At 47.1% G+C, this 19714-nt stretch overlaps 1 protein-coding gene across 1 annotated transcript in view; it reads left to right on the top strand.

Annotated features, from left to right (window-relative positions):
* LOC119850702 (zinc finger protein 850-like) overlaps nucleotides 1-18609 on the top strand; it is a 32257-nt gene extending 13648 nt beyond the window's left edge. The window contains exons 7-14 of the mRNA XM_038389125.2: nucleotides 1804-2902; nucleotides 5455-5486; nucleotides 7310-7632; nucleotides 9539-9937; nucleotides 10738-10819; nucleotides 11224-11331; nucleotides 11640-11753; nucleotides 17060-18609. Coding sequence (XP_038245053.1) covers nucleotides 1804-2902; nucleotides 5455-5486; nucleotides 7310-7632; nucleotides 9539-9937; nucleotides 10738-10819; nucleotides 11224-11331; nucleotides 11640-11753; nucleotides 17060-18609 — 3707 coding nt within the window. The remainder of the gene's footprint in view (nucleotides 1-1803; nucleotides 2903-5454; nucleotides 5487-7309; nucleotides 7633-9538; nucleotides 9938-10737; nucleotides 10820-11223; nucleotides 11332-11639; nucleotides 11754-17059) is intronic.
* Nucleotides 18610-19714: the final 1105 nt, after the last annotated feature.

Here is a 19714-nt window from a genome sequence, read left to right as displayed (position 1 = left end):
GATAAAAGAACCAGTAGTTGCTCATTAAGTATTTATCCATGCCCCACACAGTAAATATCACCTTATACCATTTGGCCAGATAAAATGAATATTAATACTTAAACGATTTTTTGACAGCACTTCTAAGTCCCTTAATTCTTACACAGTTAGGAATGTTGTTTTTCCTCTCTCCATAACAGTGAAAGCTTCACCCCACTCCATACCAGTTTTTATTCCTATATATAAAACTTTCTGTAAACAGATAAACCCTGATCCTGCCCTGAGCTCTGTACAGTCCTCCATCTGTGCAGAACATCTTTCAAGATGGGGGCTTAAAACACTAATCACGTGTACATAGAAGGCTGGTTTCATACAGCACAAGGCTCTTCTGTGACTCTGATTTCTAGGTAGAAGTCCTCAATTTATCTTTGGAAACATCATAGGGAATGATCTTGTATGTTGAAAAGCACTAGGAAATCAGAGAGAGAGTCCCCTTTTATCTTGGTGTGACTGAATGCAGATCTAGACGCATGTATTGCAGCTTCTTAGTTCCAAAGCTTTGGATTTAGACTTTTCTTAGAAGTGAAACTCATCACAAAATAACTCAGCTCAAAATTTCTTCTTGGTGTAATGCACTAGAAAAAAAGGGGAAGATTTTCACTCAGCTTCTGTCCCACACCCGTTGTATGATCATGCAATAAATAAGGTTTAGGGCCAGCTGTGTTGTAATTTTGGTGAAAAATGATGATTCTTAGAGCTTCATTTTTGACTAGTCAATCTAGAGGCCAGTTTGGGGTGAGGAGCTAGTCCAATGGAGAACTCTCTGTAAATAGCTGGATATGGGTAACTTCCTAGTACAGGGTGGGCAAACTTTTTGGCCTGAGGGCCACATCTGGGTGGGGAAATTGTATGCAGGGCCATGAATGTAAGGCAGGGGGTTTGGGTATGGGACGGGTGTGGTGTGCAGGAAGGGGCTTAGGGCAAGGGGTTGGAGTGTAGAAGGGGTACGGGGTACAGGAGAGGGCTCAGGGTAGGGGGTTGGGGTGCAGCAGGAGGCTCAGGGCAGGGGGTTGTGCAGGAGGGAATGCAGGGTGTGGGAGGGGGTGTGGTGTGCAGGAGGGGGCTCAGGGTAAGGGGTTGGGGTGCAGGAGGGGTTTGGAGTACAGGCTCCAGTCCAGTGCCACTTACCTCGAGCAGCTCTGGGGTGGCAGTGGTGTGCAGTGGGGCTAAGGCAGGCTCCCTGCCTGCCCTGGCTCCGCACCGCTCCCAGAAGCAGCCAGCATGTCCGACAGTGACTCCTGGGGGTGGAGTGGGGCAGGCGGCTCTGCCTTGCGCTTCCCTCGCCTGTGGGTACCACCCTTGAAACTCCCATTGGCCATGGTTCCCTGTTCCCGGCCAGTGGGAGCTGCGAGGGGCTGTGCTTGCAAACGAGGGCAGCGCACGTAGCCCTCTGCTCCCCCAAGGGCCGCAGGGACATGGTGCCGGCCACTTCTGGGAGTGGCGTGGGGCTAGGGCAGGAAGGGAGCCTGCCTTAGCCCTGCTGCACCACGGGGCTGGCAGTCTTGCAGGCCGGATTGAAAGCCCTGACGGGCTGTAGTTTGCCCTCCCCTGTTCTAGTACCTACAGACTGAGAGTGAAGTCTTTCTTACCTGGCACTGTCTCAACAGACCATTCCGAGCATTTTTGTAGTACATGGAGAAGAGAAATCCAACTTCATGGAATTCCATTATGAATCGGAAACCTCCAAATCTTAACCTTTCAAATTGATGCATAAGTAACGTAAGGATTATTTCCTCCTTCCTCTTCCCCCTCCCCCCCCCCCAGCAGATGATAGGCTCTTGGTCAAACATGAGGATCGTCCTCAAGAGAGAGGTTCTGTGAACCAGGAGCTGCCTGTGACCTTACCAGGAAGATCAGAAGTATGTGTTTTCCAAGTAGCCAGCTGCGAAAATCAGCCCAGTTCAAACATGCAGCTCATCTCAAACACAACCTCTATAGCGCACAGTCTGAGAGAATCCACTCAAGGTGAAACAGAGTTTGGTCAGTTTCCAAACGTCGCCACCCAACAGGGAGGCCAACTGGGAGAAAGACCATATTTGTGCAGTGAGTGTGGGAGGTGCTTCAGCCGGAAAGACATCTTCATATCACATCAGAGAACCCACACAGCTGAGAAACCCTATTCCTGCTCCGAGTGCGGGAAAAAGTTTGCCCAGCAATCCAATCTGAACAACCACTTCCGGCTCCACACAGGTGAGAGGCTTTATGTGTGTTCACAGTGCGGGAAGAGCTTCATCCACCAGTCCAGGCTCACCTACCACTACAGAGTCCACACGGGAGAGCGGCCCTACATGTGCACAGAGTGCGGGAAGGGCTTCACCGAGCAATCCAAATTAACAAACCACTGTCGAATCCACACAGGTGAGAGGCCGCACACCTGTGCCGAGTGCGGGAAGAGCTTCAGTCTGAAGATAAGCCTTATAATTCACCAGAGAAACCACGACAAGGAAAGGCCTCATGAATGCACTGAATGTGGCTTAAACTTCAATTGTCACTCAGGACTCATCAGGCATCAGATGATTCACACGGGAGAGCGGCCCTATAAATGCACAGACTGTGGGAAAGGCTTCATGCGGAAGGAGCATCTTCTGAACCACCAGCGACTGCACACGGGAGAGAGACCCTACCAATGTACGGTGTGCGGGAAGAGCTTCATTCGGAAGCATCATCTTCTGAAACATCAGCGGATCCACACGGGGGAGCGGCCCTACCAGTGCGCCGAGTGTGGCAAAAGCTTTAGGTATAAACAGTCGCTCAAAGATCACCTGAGAATTCATAGTGCAGAGCAGAGGCAGCCAGAAATTTCCCAGGGCCTTTTGCAGGAAATAGAAACTGGGCTCCTTGATGTTAAAATAGAAAATACATGGTAGCATGATTGTAAATAGTTGCCTAATAAAAGTACATCAGCTCCAGCAAATTGGAAGAGGATGTTATCGCATTATAAAGGTAAGTAAAAGCAGATATTCAAACTTCCCTCTCTTAGAGGAGCACACTCATGAGCTTCTAAATCCATGAGCCCTTGAGAAGAAAGGATGCTCAGTGTGCTCACGTGAACTCTACAAAGGGGAAGGGAGGGCATAAACCTTGGCTTTTTATCTGTCAAACTCATTATTGAGATGATTTTTACTTTAGTGTTAGTCCAACTCCTGTTTGAAGATCTTTTCAGTTAAAGTGTACCTTGCTCTGTGTGTCAATCTGTTATACACACAAACACACACACACTGTATAAAACTTTATTGAATCTTTATTTTGAGCAGTCAATGCTTTTCTTTAGTTCCTGGACTTTATTTTAGGGAAAAGAGGAACATGAGGTTAGATGTGATCCAGGTGAGAACTTTTTAAATAATAATAATAATAATCCACTTGTTTTTAAAAACAATACCATTAGGATCCTGCAACTTTTTACAGATTAAACACTTTCCAAAAGAACCTCATCAACATGAACCATGTCTTGGAAAACTTGAGTGGTCCCTTCTGAGAATTCGCTAATTTAAAAAAAAAAATGCTGCAGATTTTAATGTAGTTTTTATAAGATAGTCAAGTGTTGCTTGCATGCATAACATTGCCGATATTAAGTGTAAGACCACTATTTATAAACCAAACATTTATTACTATGTGATTTTATTAAGTGTTGGGTTTTCTTTCTCTCAAAAAAAGACAAGATTTTTGCAATTCCTCAGTATTTAAAAGTCTAATGACTGGAAACAAAGTGGGTTTTCTGTACATATGGGAAATGGGAAAACTACATAAAAAATTATCAAAGAACTTTTGTTTTAAAGATTTTTTTTTTTCTCCAGCCATGCAACTGAAATAATGTTGTAGTACTGTGATCACCCCATTAGCTACCACATCTCCATGCTGGGATATTAATGGCCCTACAGCCTGTAAATGGTGCTGGTTGTACACAGATTCCAGGGGGGAAAATATTCTTTGGCAGGTAGGGAATGTAATTCTTCTGAGGCACTCGGTTCTCCTTTGTTTAAATATTGATGGACGGGATAATATGGCTGTATGCTTCTGCATAACTCTTTATTACATGGCTTAGTCACATGTGCAAAGTGTAAACTAATTTTGCTCTATTGCTAGCCTAGCACCAAATTAAGGTTCTGATCATTTAACTTCTTGAGACTGAGCAGACTGCAGCACCTGCATCAAGCCCTGCCGAAGACAGTGGAGCTCTGTGCGGACACAACTGCCCACATGGAGGAAGTTGCAGGATTGGGGCCTAAATTTGATTGTATATGCACCAAGGCCCTGATCCAGTTTCCCCTGAAGCCAGTGAGATTTTTGGCTTCAGTGGGCTTTGGGGCAGGCTGCCAGTGTGCTAAAATATAGAAAACTCAGCACAAGGACCAAAAAGACCCTGCAATTGTGACATTTAGTATAGTAGTTGGGGCTTGTTGGGGGGGGGGGGTTGTTCTGATTTTTGCTTTGCTGCTGCTTTTAGGGTTCCTAGTTATCCTGTAAAGAACCAAAGTCCTGGAAAAAAAATCGCTGCAAAAATAAGTCTGATAAATATCTTCCACCATGCTTAGGAGCCAGGACTTCAATCTCTGAATCAGAACAAAAATTTGTGAGGGGGAGACACTGAAAACTGTTGTTTTTCATTTACATTAATTGCAGCTGGCTGCTAATAAGTGTTAGCATCAGAGAAGTGCATGCCCCTGTGGACTTAACATGAAGCTACTGCAGTGCATTCAGGTCAAAAACATCTTTGTAAAGATTATAGTATATGCTGACTCAGGTCTTAGTTTCAGGAGAAAATTGACCTGAGGCTTAAGAGCTTCTGAGCACTGTCCAGTCCTCTCAGGATTTGGCCTATTATAGGTAGGTTGAGTGAAAAGGAATTACGTCTAATGGGTAACTGGCCATTCACTCTGCAGTTTCAGGCATTATGTTCCATCAGTAATCACTAAGGCAACAGTTTTCCCCCTTTTTCTAAACCTCAACTTGCATGAACAAGTAAGTATGTCCATTCCTGTTTACTGCTATTCTCAGTCTGCTCTAGAAAATAGATGAGGGTGCAGAGAATACCTTTCAGCAGCCTGGGTGTAATCATCCAGCGACTTTGATATATAGTCGATGCCATTGTGTTAATTTAAATCACTGTGAACACATCCATACAACCTTTTATGTAAAGTCTGCTTTTGTATAAACTGCCAGCACTTGAATAATTTTAACATCTTTGGCATGAAAGCTTATGTGTTAACTTTTATGGACCAATAAATGGTATTACCTGAATTATCCTGTCTGCTATGTTTTAACACGTTGTAGCAGAGGTTTTGTCAGTTTGACGTAACACTGGAGGTCATCTGAAGCATGAGTATTTTCCCAAGATGGATAGATTCTCCTGCAGCTAAAATCCTCTTCCTAGCAGCCTCTTTCTTGTCATCACCTCTCCTTTCTTCCCATTTTAAGTGTGCTGCAGTTAGTCAAAGGACTTCCTTTGGGTCAGTAAATGGCAGGCAGCAAAATGGAAGAGAAAAAAACATGCTTGCTTACTTTGGAAGCTCTTTGGGGCAGGGATTCCTTTTACTCTGTTTGTACCCCATCTAGTACAATGGAGTCCTGCTCCATAACTGCAACTCCTAGGTGCTACTGCCATACAAATAAATAATGTTTCAATCTTGCATAAGGTCTGTAGCTTTAGACAATGTTTAAACCACTTTGGCACAGTTTAAAACATAGTTCTAGTTGAAAAAGTGTAAATATACTTTAGCTCACCAGTGTGGAAAGAGGCTTTTTAAGTGAATTAGAAATTATTTTTGAACAGAACTTCTTGTACCATTTAGCAGGATTTGTGGTTAAACTGGTTGGGCAAGAACAGTGGAAGGTGTAATTCTACCCTGAAAAGTGAAATTGAAGATAGCAACTTCTTACTCAGAAGCTCTGCTCCTACATGTCTTGAGAGCCTTAGCTCCTGACTTCATTAACAAAACTAAGTTTTTTTTCTGCTCATGCTGTTTAAGTCTGCAGAGCCAACACAGTTAAGAGAAGGAGCTGGCGTCTATTCCTTCATGTGCATCATTGTTACTACATCCTATGCAGTTACACCTACATAAACCCATTAAAAGCAATGAGGTTTCATGGCTGTTGAGGGCTTCATTTGGGGCTATATAAGACAGAACCTAGCCTGATTCAGATAAACCCAGTCTGAGATTGCATGGTTGGGAAAAACAAATTTTACTTATTAAATGTGCTAATGTTAGAGAGAAATAATTGAATGACTGTAAACAAGCCCTTACAATGCCAATTTGAGAGTTGCTTTTCAGAACAGAAATACACTTTTTAAAGAGCATGTAGATCATTTACAAGAGTCTGAAAGCTCTATAACAGAGGGTGGTGCCCTAATACCCCTTCTTTAGTCCTTTACATTTCCACTGCCCTGTATCAACAGGAATTAGTGCTCTTCACTAGTAGGTGGGTGGCCTGTACTATACAGGTCCGACTAGATCTGCTAGTCCCTTCTAGCTTTTAACTGTATGACTATTTTGAATCAGGCTCACCTGCAAACCATGTACTGCCATTAGCAGTGGGGGCTGCTGCCAGAGATGATTAGGGCAGCAGGGGAAATTAAAGGGACAAAATTAATGTATTCATAAAGTACAGCTAGGGTTTTTTTCTCCTGGACCGTACAGCCCAAATGAATTATGGAACCAATAGTGAGGCAGGCCCAAATGCTGGCCATCATTATATGGGAGGAAAGGGGCTGTAAGGTGGCTCCACACTGGGCTGGCCAGTCTGAACAGGTTGTGTGACGGGTGGGGTGGTGCGACAGGGGTGGACAAGGGTAAGAGCTCACCCACAAATACTCATTCCCATTCCCACCCCGTGCATCCTGCCTGCCTCCACGCAGGGGCCTTGTGAAGCTTCACTTGTACAAAACAATTCCACGGTATTTTGGATCCAGGGCTTCAACCCCTGCAGGTCCCAACAGCAATGCTGCGGGGGGGGGGGCAATTGCTGTTGTATTTTTATGCCTTAGAGGCAGTAACAGCTGTGGAGGGGGGCGGCATCTATCAGCTGGGAGCCCGGTGCTCGGGAGGTGCAGGTTCCCCCTTCAATTCCCGCAGCAGCTAAGCATAAAGACCGGCCGGTGTTCCCTGCAGACGGAGGGACCCTGCATGGGAGCAGGTCATCGGCAAGGGCCCGGGGCTGCCCCAGACAGGAGCGGGCACCGTGGGTGTGGAACTGGGCAGATGCAAAATTGTCTGTGGCTGCGGAAGGCAGGGCGGGGACGGACCCCCAGGGCTGGGTTAATCGCCCGCCCCAGAGGAGGATGCACGTTCCCTAGAGAGACCCGCCCCGGCGCTGCTCAGCGCCCACAAGGTCTCGTGCAAACCCCGGCCCCGGGTTCAAATCCTGCGGAAATGGGGGCGGCGGCTGCTGCTGGGTGCGCGGCCCAGGCCGCGGCTCCCGGCCTCGCTCCCTGCGCCCCGGCTGCGCTCGCTCCGCTCCGCCCGGCAGCGGGGCCGGCCCGTGGCGAGGCGGCGCCGGGACTCTGCCCAGCCCGCAGCGGGAGCGGAGCTCGGCCGGGCCGGGCCCGCTGCAGAAGCCCCGCCCGGGGGGGCCATGGCCGAGCGGGCCGCTGCCCAGGTAAGGGCCCGGCGGGCGGGGGAGCCGCGGGCCCCGGCGGCTGCTCCCCGCCCGGCCCGGGCCCCGGGAGCGGGGGGGCGGCGCGTTCTCTGCGCCCCCAGGACGGGCCACGGCGGCCCCCTCGCGGCCGCTGGCTGCCCGGAGCTAAAGTCCGCCGGGAATGCGAGCGGCTGCGGCTTCGCCCGCCCGCTGTGCGCTCTCCCGGCCCGGCAGCACCCCCTGGGGCTTGCTTCGCCCGCTGCAGCTTCACAGGGTTTCAGAGCCGTGCCAGCTGCGGGGTCGGCCCTGATGCGAGGAATGAGCAGCAGAGGGGGGAGGTTCCAGAGTTGCCTTGTCTCTGACCCCTTTCGACCCCCCCAGGCAGAGATTGGCTTTTGTCTCACTTGTCCCCCTCTGGGTCAAGAAGGACAATCGCCCCGTCTTCTCTGTCCTGCAACTCCTAGACCTGGCAGAGTCTTTTGGCTCTGGCGTCCTAAAACTGCCCCGGGGAATGGGGTGAGGGGAGAGTTTGTGTGTAACATCCTGGCTGTTAGCGCTGGGGAAGAGTGAGATTAAATTCCAGCTCTGTTCCTGAACTGAGGGCAGGTTGCTGGTGGGGAAGGGAGGAAATGTTTCGTACAAGGAGTCTGGCTGTAGCGGCTGGGTTCTCTAGGAGTCTTCTTTCTCCTCCCCATCCCAATCATCCTCCCTGATTGACCTGCCTTTCTCAAATCCCAGATTATCAGGACTTTCCCTTCAGTCAAGATCCGGGTGCAGCTCCTTTCAGAGCAATGCCTGCTGGCACAAAGGGGCTGCTTGAGGCGTGTGAAGGCCTCTCCCTGCAGCACAGCGCACTCTGCTAGCCTGGGGGACCACATATTAGGCCCAGACTCTTAACCACATTGCGGGAGCGTGGGCTGCTGTTCCTGGGCCAGCATAATGCATGTCGGTTTGAAACTGTAGAGAAACATGCATTTCACCCATGTAATACTAGGCCTCCCTCCCTTCTAATCAGGGGAGATGCCCTGAGCTGTCCAATGATGCTGATTTTGGCAGTTTAAGGTGATTGTTAAATAATAGTAAAAAAAAATAATTCTCCCATTCATTCATATGGCATTAGGATGTGCATTACAACCTCTGCTAGGGTTTCCAACTGAGATTAGGGCCACATTGTGATGGACACTGTATCTACACATCATGAGAAACAGGCCCTGCCTTAAAGAGCTTGCAGTCTGAACAGCTAAGGCTGAATAAGGACAGGTGAAAGGGACTCTTCTCATCCCCATTTACAGTGGTGTCTGATCTAGGGAGGAATGAGACTTGTTCAGTTTCACCCAAGGAGACTGTGGCAGAGATGGAAATAGACCACACATCTCCTGAGTCCCTGTCCAGTACTTTAACCATAAACCCATCCTTGTTCTCCTTCCGTTTTGGACCCAGGGTCACTCAGGCAGAAGACCATGTTGGTGGAGATGTTTTCCTGTCATGCTCTAAGCAGAAACTTAGGAGTAAAAGCTAACTGTCATAGTTCTCAAACCAAAAGCTTTAGTGCTTTGAAACAGGGAAAAGTGCACAACACAGGCAGATTATTGACTATCTACAAAGTCTGTTTTGTAATATGAAGTTATTGACCCAAAAAAAGGTCCCAAAATATGTGAACCTGTTGATGAGACCAATTTGGGGCCTTTTCAGAAAACATCAGAACAGTTTGAAAGTGTATTGCAGGTGGAGTTCAGGTTTTCATGTGTTGAATTTTAGTCTGATGCAGGTTAAATTGTTAGAGTGTAAAAACACAGCTGATGATGAAAATATCGACAGGCTTTGACACATCTGGAGAGTGACTCTCTTAGAACAAAGATCCAGTGAGTGGCAGCTTGTTTATTGTTTACCTTGCTAGATGTCTTTCCATTTCTGTCCTTTCAAATAGGCTCCAGAATGGGATGCAGAGTCATGGTGGCCAATGCCTTTGCAGCCACCTGCTGTCCCTGAAGAAATTCCCCTTAGAGAAACCCAGCTGCAAACAGCAGAGATTTCTTTGACTATGGTGGCTGAAGTTCAAGCCATAGAGAGGAAGGTGGATTCTCAGGCTGCACGGTTGCTGAGTCTGGATGGGAGAATGGGAACAGCTGAGAAGAAACTAGTCGGCTGTGAGAAAACAATGGTGGAGTTTGGGAACCAGCTGGAGAGTAAGTGGGCCGTGCTGGGAACTCTGATCCAGGAGTATGGGCTGCTGCAGAGGAGGCTGGAGAACATGGAGAACCTGCTGAAGAACAGGAACTTCTGGATCCTGAGACTCCCCCCAGGCACTAAGGGAGAAGTCCCCAAGGTAACAATATCCCAGCTGGTGCAGAAGATCAGAGGTAAAGCTGATTGTCAGATATCGAAGGGGTGTTTGTGTCTTATGGCTGGTAGGTTCTTTAAGGCACTGCTGATATGGATCTCATTCATAGATACTTTTGTACCCAGGAATAAAATCTTGAGGGGGGGAAAGAGATTGCCTGTCCCTTTAATTCTGGTTCCATTCCTCCAGTCAGCACTGATGTAACTCTCAAAAAGACTCTGACATCATCTTCTGCCTCTTCTCATTCAAATTACTGGGGTGTTGGCTCATCTTCCAGAGACATAAGGTAGGAGGGGTCCCTATGTGTCTAAATTCATTCACATTGCTGACCTCCTGCTGGTGAAGTTTTCTTCCGTCTGTGTTGTCTTTTCTCATGGTCTTTCAGTGTTATGTTAGGACCAAACTCTCTGCTGATGTAGCTATACTAAAATCAGCCAACAAGGGAGCTAACTGAAGCGACTTGATCACTTCTTTGTGGACATCTAGAGTGTGTCTACACTGCACGCTCCTCATGGCGGTGTGCAGAGTTCATACACTAGCTTGGGTATAAATAGTAGTGTAGACAGTGAGGCTCGGTTTAGGTGAGTAAAGCCACAACAGAACATTAGGGTATGTATCCTACATGGCTTCTGCACACCCAAGCAGTTCCATTTCCATCTACACTGCTGATTTTATCAGTGTAGTACCCTGCTGCTGGAGCCTTTCTCCACCACAGGGGAAAGTATGCAGCACTTGTGATTTCAGTCCCAGTGTCGTCTGATGCATCTCTGAATTTCTCTGAGCAGGGATGGAAGAGTGCAGCCAAATGGCAGAAGGAGCTTTGCGAGAACGTGATGAAGGGGAACTATGAGTGTCTGATCTCCCTGGGTAAGGATCAGTTCTCACTCGCTTATTATAGGCTTTGTGATGTGGCAAGGGCTGGGTTGGCTCTGGCTCAGAGTTATTGACCAAGGGTCAGATCCTCACTGGTGTAAATTGTCTATTGAAATGAATGGAGCTGTGACAGTTTACACTAGGTGAGTACCTGCCTCCAGATCTTTATGCAGGATGCACAATGCGTTGTGTTCCTCTTCATCTGATGAGCCCTGAATCTGCTGCCAGGAGTCCAGCTCACCTGTCACCAGCTGTCTCAATTTTTTGCATGCTCTTTGTTAACACTTCTGCAACTTGGTTCATAGGAGGAGGCACCTTCAGTGACAAAAAGGCATTTAAAATCGTATCAAGTTTTATGTAATTAAATACCAAAGAGCCCTATTCTTCTCCATGAACAGACTCTGCGATTTCCAAACCCAGCATCCTGTCCCAGATTGAACAAGGAGAGGGGCCATGTGTTGGGGATGAGCCAGAAGAGACAGAAATCCCCATGGAGCCCAGCATAGGTAAGGACATGGTTAAAACTCCAAAATCCTGGCAGGCTCTTTGGATTTCTCATATCCCAGGGTTCCTTATCCTCAAGACAATTCTGACCCTAGATTTCTCCACCCACCCCAATAGGTTCTAAATCTAATAACTCCCCTTTCTGACTTTCTGCCCATTGTCCTCTGGCAGTTTTCTCTGAATCCTCATTATTACCCTGTTTATATTTATTCAGGAAAGAAATGTTTTTGGTAGAGATTGCTTTTCAGACACTTTGCTAACCATTTTGTGGATGTTGGGAAAACACAGTCTCCTTCTTTCCCCTGAACAGACTCTCCGGTTCCTACACATGAGATTTCCTCCTGGATTAAACAGGAGGAGGAACTGTGTATCCAGGATCAGCAGGACTCGGAGGAGAGAGAGATCCCTGCAGATCTTAGAATGGGTGAGCAATAGATTTAAACGACTGAGGAATAACAATAGACAGCAGTGGAAATCCGATCAAACCTTCCTGAACTCCTAGAATTCCATTGTTTTGTACATCTGTCATAACTTTGTAACTAGCCTTTGTCAGTGCATAAGAATGGGCATGCTGGTTCCATCTAGCCCAGTATCCTGTCTTCTGAGAGTGGCCACTGCCAGATACTTCAGAGGGAGTGAACAAAATAGGGCAGTTTGAGTGATATATCCTGTTGTCCAGTCCCAGCATCTAACAGTTGGAGGTTTAGGGATACCCAGAGCACGACGTTGTGTCCCTGACCATCTCATAGCCATTGACAGACCTATCCTTCATCAACTTCTCTAATTTATTTTTTTAACCCAATTAAACTTTTGGCCTTCACAACATCACCTAGAAACAAGTTCCACAGGTTGAGCGTGCATTGTGCGAGGAAGTACTTCCTTATGTTTGTGTTAAACCTGCTGCCAATTAATTTCATCGGGTGACCTAATTCTTGTGTTATGTGAAGGGGTAAACAGCGCTTCCTTATTCACTTTCTCCACCCCAGTCATGATTTTATAGACCTCTGTCATATCCCTCTTTAGCCAGCTCTTTTCTAAGATCAACAGTCTGTTTTTTTTTTTTTAATCTCTTCTCATATGGAAGTTGTTCCACACCCCGAATAATTTTTGTTGCCCTTCTGTGTACTTTTTCCAACTCTGATACCTTGTTTGAGATGGGGTGACCAGAACTGCATTCAGTATTCAAGATGTGGGCATAACATGGATTTATATAGCGGAAATATGATATTTTCTGTCATACTTTCTATCCCTTTCCTAATGATTCCTAACAGTCTGTTCGCTTTTTTGACTACTGCTGCACATTGAGCAGATGTGCTCAGAGAATTATCCATGATGACTCCAAGATCTCTTTCTTGAGGGGTAACAGCTTATTTAGATCTCAACATTTTGTATGTGTAATTGGGTCAGATTATGTTTTCCAATGTGCATTACTTTGCATTTATTGACATTGAATTTCATCTGCCATTTTGTTGCCCAATCACCCAGTATAGTGAGGTCCCTTACACTCTTCACATTCTGCTTTGGACTTAACTGTCTTGAGTAGTTTTGTATCATCTGCAATCTTTGCCACCTCACTGTTTATCCTTTTTTCCAGACCATTTATGAATATGTTGAACAGCCCTGGTCCCAGTACAGATCCTTGGGGGACTCTGCTACTTACCGTTCTTCACTGGGAAAACTGACTGTTCATTTGTACCCTTTATTTCCTGTCTTTTAACCGGTTACTGAGCCATGAGAGGACCTTCTCTCTTATCCCATGACTGTTTAGTTTGTTTAAGAGCGTTTGGTGAGGGACCTTGTCAAAAGCTTTCTGAAAGTCCAAGTACACTGGATCTACTGGTTTCAGAGTAGCAGCCATATTAGTCTGTATTCGCAAAAAGAAAAGGAGTACTTGTGGCACCTTAGAGACTAACAAATTTATTAGAGCATAAGCTTTCGTGAGCTACAGCTCACTTCATCGGATGCATTTGGTGGAAAATACAGAGGGGAGATTTATATACGCACACAGAGAACATGAAACAATGGGTTTTATCATACACACTGTAAGGAGAGTGATCACTTAAGATGAGCCATCACCAGCAGCATTGGGGGGAAAAGAGGAAAACCTTTCCCATGGAAAAGAAGCCCTTGAGGAATTCCACCATGATTTCAACAATTTCCATCCCACCATCAACCTCAGCCTGGACCAGTCCACACAAGAGATCCACTTCCAGGACACTACAGCGCTAATAAGCGATGGTCACATAAACACCACCCTATATCGGAAACCTACTGACCACTATTCCTACCTACATGGCTCTAGCTTTCATCCAGATCATACCACACGATCCATTGTCTACAGCCAAGCTCTATGATATAACCGCACTTGCTCCAACCCCTCAGACAGACACAAACACCTACAAGATCTCTATCATGCATTCCTGCAACTACAATACCCACCTGCTAAAGTGAAGAAACAGATTGACAGAGCCAGAAGTCACCTACTACAGGACAGGCCCAACAAAGAAAATAACAGAACGCCACTAGCCATCATCTTCAGCCCCCAACTAAAACTTCTCCAACGCATCATCAAGGATCTACAGCCTATCCTGAAGGACGACCCATCACTCTCACAGATCTTGGGAGACAGGCCAGTCCTTGCTTACAGTCAGCCCCCCAATCTGAAATAAATACTCACTAGCAACCACCCACCACACAACAGAACCACCAACCCAGGAACCTATCCTTGCAACAAAGCCCGTTGCCAACTGTGTCCACATATCTATTCAGGGGACACCATCATAGGGCCTAATCACATCAGCCACACTATCAGAGGCTCGTTCACCTGCGCATCTACCAATGTGATAGATGCCATCATGTGCCAGCAATGCCCTTCTGCCATGTACATTGGCCAAACAGGACAGTCTCTACATAAAAGAATAAATGGACACAAATCAGACGTCAAGAATTATAACATTCAAAAACCAGTCGGAGAACACTTCATTCTCTCCGGTCACTCAATTACAGCCACTGAGGGTGGCTATCCTTCAACAAAAAAACTTCAAAAACAGACTCTAACGAGAGACTATTGAATTGGAATTAATTTGCAAACTGGATACAATTAATTTAGGCTTGAATAGAGACTGGGAATGGATGAGTCATTACACAAAGTAAAACTATTTCCTCACGTTATTTCTCTCCCCCACCTCACCCCCCACTGTTCCTCAGATGTTCTTGTTAACTGCTGGAAATAGCCTACCTTGCTTGTCACCATGAAAGGTTTCCTCCTTCCCCCCCTGCTGCTGGTGATGGCTCATCTTAAGTGATCACTCTCCTTACAGTGTGTATGATGAAACCCATTGTTTCATGTTCTCTGTGTGTGTATATCAATCTCCCCTCTGTATTTTCCACCAAATGCATCCGATGAAGTGAGCTGTAGCTCACGAAAGCTTATGCTCAAATAAATTTGTTAGTCTCTAAGGTGCCACAAGTACTCCTTTTCTTTTTGGATCTACAGGATCCCCCCTTGTCCACATGTTTTTTGACCCTCTCAAAGAACTCTTAGAAAATTGGTGAGGCATGAATTCGCTTTACAAAGGCTGTGTTGACTCTTCTGCCACACATTATGTTCATCTATGTGTCTGATAATTCTGTTCTTTACTATAGTTTCAACCAGTTTGCCTGGCACTGAAGGTAGGCTTACCGACCTGTAATTGCCAGGATTGCCTCTGGAGCCTTTTTAAAAAATTGGCATCATGTTAGCTACCCTCCTGTTACCCACACGCTCTAGGGCACCCACCTTTACCCTTCCGTGGGTTCAAGGCCTAACCCAGTTCCTAGGGCTCAGGGCGTACTCTTCTGCAAGTTTGCGGGGCCTTTTACCAATGAAAGAGCCGTACACAGTAATATCCTTAACTTCTAGTTATTAACAGTTACCAAACAGAATACACACACTAAGCATACATTGCTCGCTACTCCCAATAAGGCAGACAAACTTTTCCTGGTGGCCAGTCAAGATTAGATCGTCCGGGGCTCCAGCTTCCTGTGTAGTGTGATTGGCAGGGTGTTGAGGTCTGGCAACTCTGATCTGGGGTTGTGTCCTGAAGTTAAGTTCCAAAAAACCTTCCTTTTGGACCCCAGTTTATATAGTTAAACTTGAGTCCTGCTTAGCTCTACCTTAACCAATCATTTTAAATGAAAGTCCTACCAAACTGTGTGTTTCACCAATCACAGCCCATTACAAAACAGTTCTTTACCCAGTCAGACCCCACCACCTTAGTTGATTTAAATCTTGCAAAATTAGTTATGCCACAGACAGAAACAATCAAAAAAACAGACACAGACTATACAGATAAACAGTAGAGAAGTGGGAACCATAAAGACAAAACAATGGAAGTATAGATTTCACAATCACAACTGTTAAGTGATTCCTTGCCAGACAAAATGCTGTCAAACAAAGTTTTCTTTAAAGATTTTAAGATCTCTTTCTTTACCTGGTGATGACTGGTTCTGTTAGGACAGGGGCGCCTTCTTAACAGTCTGATGTTACACAGCTTTGATGCAATGTAGATGGTGGTTCTGGTTTTGGTCCTGCAGTCTGCTCTCAGTCATTCTTGTCCTCTTATACAAATTCATTGTGTGCATGTGATGAATTCTAGAACCTTGTGACAAACTTAATTTATCTTGCACCACGCCTGCCCTCTGCCCACTTATCTATCTCACCTGGAACGTGCAGTGTTCAACCTCTGAGCAGCTTCAAATCAAAGCCTGCTCATCTGCCCAAGGCTCAGATAGTTACTGATTCAGAACGGACTGGCTTCAGGCCCAATGTATTACAACTCTGCAGGACTAGAAAGGGGAAACTTATTTCACCCGAAGCGGGAAATCCCCAGCTTCCCAGCAGGATGCACAGCACTTGCTTCTGGCCCTGCAAAGTCCTGAGAATAAACGTAGACACAAACATAGAAAAGCTATTTTAGGTCCCTGTTAGAAATGTTGATGACTCCATCTTCATCTGAAAGATTTAGAATCATGGCAGCGAAGGGAGACTAGCTTCAAAGGCAGAGGGATACAAAAAGAATCCCAGCAAAAGGCATTGGTTGGTTCGTTCTGTAACCTGTGGCATATGCAGAATGCATGTTGGTGCGGTCCTGTTGAAAGGCTTACCGGCCCTTGTTTGGGATGACCTATGTGACTCCTGAGTTGTGTAGCCATTCCAAACTCAAGCCGATTAAAACCATTGATTGTGTACAGATTTCCAAACCCTAAAGTGTGTTCCCCTGGCAATGGACTCGAATATTCTAGATAAATCCTATTCCTCTCTCCAACTTTGAAACCTCCGATTTCCCACTGCCGTGCTGACCTGCATTTCCTGTGTGTTTCACACCTCGCCCCAGCAGGAGGGCCAGTCTGCTGCAAAACATTCTGGGTGCTCTGACATCCTGTTGCATGTGTGTGGGAGGGCAAAGATGAGTAACCAGCAGGAGTGTCTGTCGGACAAGAAGGAGGTAGGGGAGTAGAGGTGCTGTAGGTGGAGACTGCGCAGGTACCAGATGACAAGCCCCAGAGAGGAAATGTTTTGGCCATAAAGCTTGAATGTTATACACTGGTTTTTGCTCTAATAAAAGTTATTTCATCTAACTTTTCCCTTATAGACTAACACTGCTGCCAACCCTTTCTGCATTATGTATTGGAGACTTCCTTCATCTGAGCCAGATGAAATGAATGTCTTGATTCTCTCTTTTGTACCAGCAGATGTTGCGCTCACGATCAAAACAGAGGAGCAACATCCTGAAGAAGGCCCTAGCAACCTGGAGCTACCTGGGCCATTGCCAGGACAAGCAGAGGAGAGAGCTTTCCAGGATGCTGAATGGGAAGCAGCCGTAGAGAGTCCTTGCACTTCGGTCAGCTCTCCAGGTAACAACCTGGGGGAGTTTACTCACCATGAAAGAGAATTCAAAACTGTTGCTGCCCATCTCAGGGGCGATGCAGGAATAGCCCCCTATGTGTGTGCCCAATGTGGGAGGAACTTCACTCGAAAGGACATTCTCCTGTCGCACGAGAGACTCCACACGGGTGAGAGGCCTTACACCTGTGCTGACTGTGGGAAGAGCTTTAGGCTCAAGATCAGCTTTGTGAAGCACCAGAGATGCCACACCAAGGAGCGGCCCTATCCATGTAGCGAATGCCAGAAGAGCTTCAAGTGCCACTCGGCGCTTATGCGGCACCAGATGATCCACAGGGGAGAGCGGCCGTATAAATGCGACCAGTGCAACAAAAGCTACAGCCGCAAGGAGCACCTCCAGAACCACCAGCGGCTGCACACCGGGGAGCGGCCCTTCCAGTGCACAACCTGCGGGAAGAGCTTCAGTCAAAAGTTCGTGCTTGTCTCGCATCAGCGGATCCACACAGGGGAGTGGCCTTATAAATGCACAGAGTGTGGGAAAGGCTTCAATGAGAAATCCAAGCTGACTAGCCACTACAGGATCCACACCGGTGAAAAGCCCTACAGCTGCGCCCAGTGTGGGAAGAGCTTCCGCCTCAAGGTGAGCTTCTTAAGGCACCAGACGAGCCATGGCAGTGAGAAGCCCTACCCATGCACACAGTGCGGCAAGAACTATAGCTACCTCTCTGGCCTCCTCCGGCACCAGCTGATTCACGCGGGGCAGCGGCCACATCAGTGCAACAAGTGTGGCAAAAGCTATGCTGAGAAATACCGCCTGCGGAATCACCAGCGTATCCACCTGGACGAAGGATCGGAGCAGTGCATCCCCTGCGGGAAGTGTGTCTTGGGGAAGCAGGACCTCCTAAGCCACCAGCAAAGCCATGCTGACGGACGCCATCCACGCACCACTTGTGGACAAAGCATCTGGCTCGTGGAGAGCGGCTTAAAGCAACAAAGAAACCACAGCAGGGAGAAGCCCTACGAATGCAGTGACTGTGGGAAGAGCTTCAAGTGCCAGTCGGAGCTCACCCGCCACCGGAGAGTCCACACGGGGGAGAGGCCTTACAAATGCACCAAGTGTGACAAAAGCTACAGCCAGAAGTACCATCTCCTCCAGCACCTGCGTGTTCACACAGGGGAGCGGCCCCATCAGTGCAGTGACTGTGGGAAGAGTTTCATCCGGAAGGAACATCTCCTGAAACACCAGCGGATCCACACTGGAGGGAGGCCTCACCAGTGCAGCGAATGCGGGAGAAGCTTCCAATATAAGCAGTTGCTGAAAGACCATCAGAGGGCGCATGGAGTGGAGCCAGATCCCCTGGAGGCTTCCCCAAAGACTGAAGCCTGGGTTCCTTAATGCAGACATAGGTTCCGGCCTGCCACGTATCTTCCAACAAGCAAAGCAAATACAGTACAGTGGGTCTGTGAGTTAACACACTCACCGTGCCCTGATCTGGTAAGCACTTACATGCATGATTAACTTTAAGCATGTGACTTCCATGGGACCAGTCACATCCTTTAGTTTTTGCAGGTTCGTCTCCATGTCTGTATTTATCATACAGCAGCCAAAGCTACGGCACCTTCTGAGCGCTGGAGGAACATTCGCTGCCAGAAATCGCTCACCCTTGGAGCTGGGAGGGAGCCAACAGGAGGGAGACCTGAGCCTATGCGGCAGACTTGGCTAAACTGGAAACTGACTAGAAACTTTTGATAGCTAGATTTTGTGTTTTTCCCCCTTGTGTACAGCATGGGGGTCTCTCATATCCTGCAGCTGGTGTCTTGTTAGAATTCTCATGATAGATTTTTTTTTTTTATACGTACATTTTGTGAATGGCCCCCATGGTTTCAGGTTTGCACATGTCCATTCTCTTCTAGCTAGAAGCTGTAGGCTACTTGTGGTTTACCACTTTCCCCTGTGGGGTTCTGTAAAGACTCTATGGAAAGAATGGAGGGTAAGTGACCTGTTGCCCACTTGCATGTCTTCTTCTAGAGACAGGACAAGACTGCTCATGTATGCCCTTGGGGGCTGGAGCCAGCCCTATCCTGGCCACTAAAAATAGGTTCTTTGGGTCTTGCAGAAGTCCTGCATTCTAATCCTGGCTCTGCCTGTCTGGCCTTGGGCTGTGCCTCCGTGGTGATGCTTGTACACGACTTTGGCTAATGTGTGACTTTGTTACATTCATCGGTAATAAACTAAACGTGTTTGATTTACTAGATAATTGGTTTAAACGGAATTTTGAGTAACTGTCCATAATAATGCATCCAAGAGGTGGCGATTCCTACGTATGAGCCTAGGCCGCTCAGGCAGATGCTGGGAGGAAAGCAGGGCTTACAACCGCAGGGCTCTTAGCAGGAACCACCCTCTTGGTGCTCCCAAACCTACCGAAGTCAGGAAGGGCAGGGCACTGAAGATGGACAGGCAAATGCAAGCTGCACTTTGCCCCCAGCCCCATCTCGAGTGC

Source organism: Dermochelys coriacea, chromosome 2 (assembly GCF_009764565.3).
Source record: "Dermochelys coriacea isolate rDerCor1 chromosome 2, rDerCor1.pri.v4, whole genome shotgun sequence".
NCBI classification, from domain to species: Eukaryota; Metazoa; Chordata; order Testudines; family Dermochelyidae; genus Dermochelys; species Dermochelys coriacea.
This window is presented reverse-complemented; position numbering and strand designations above follow the sequence as displayed.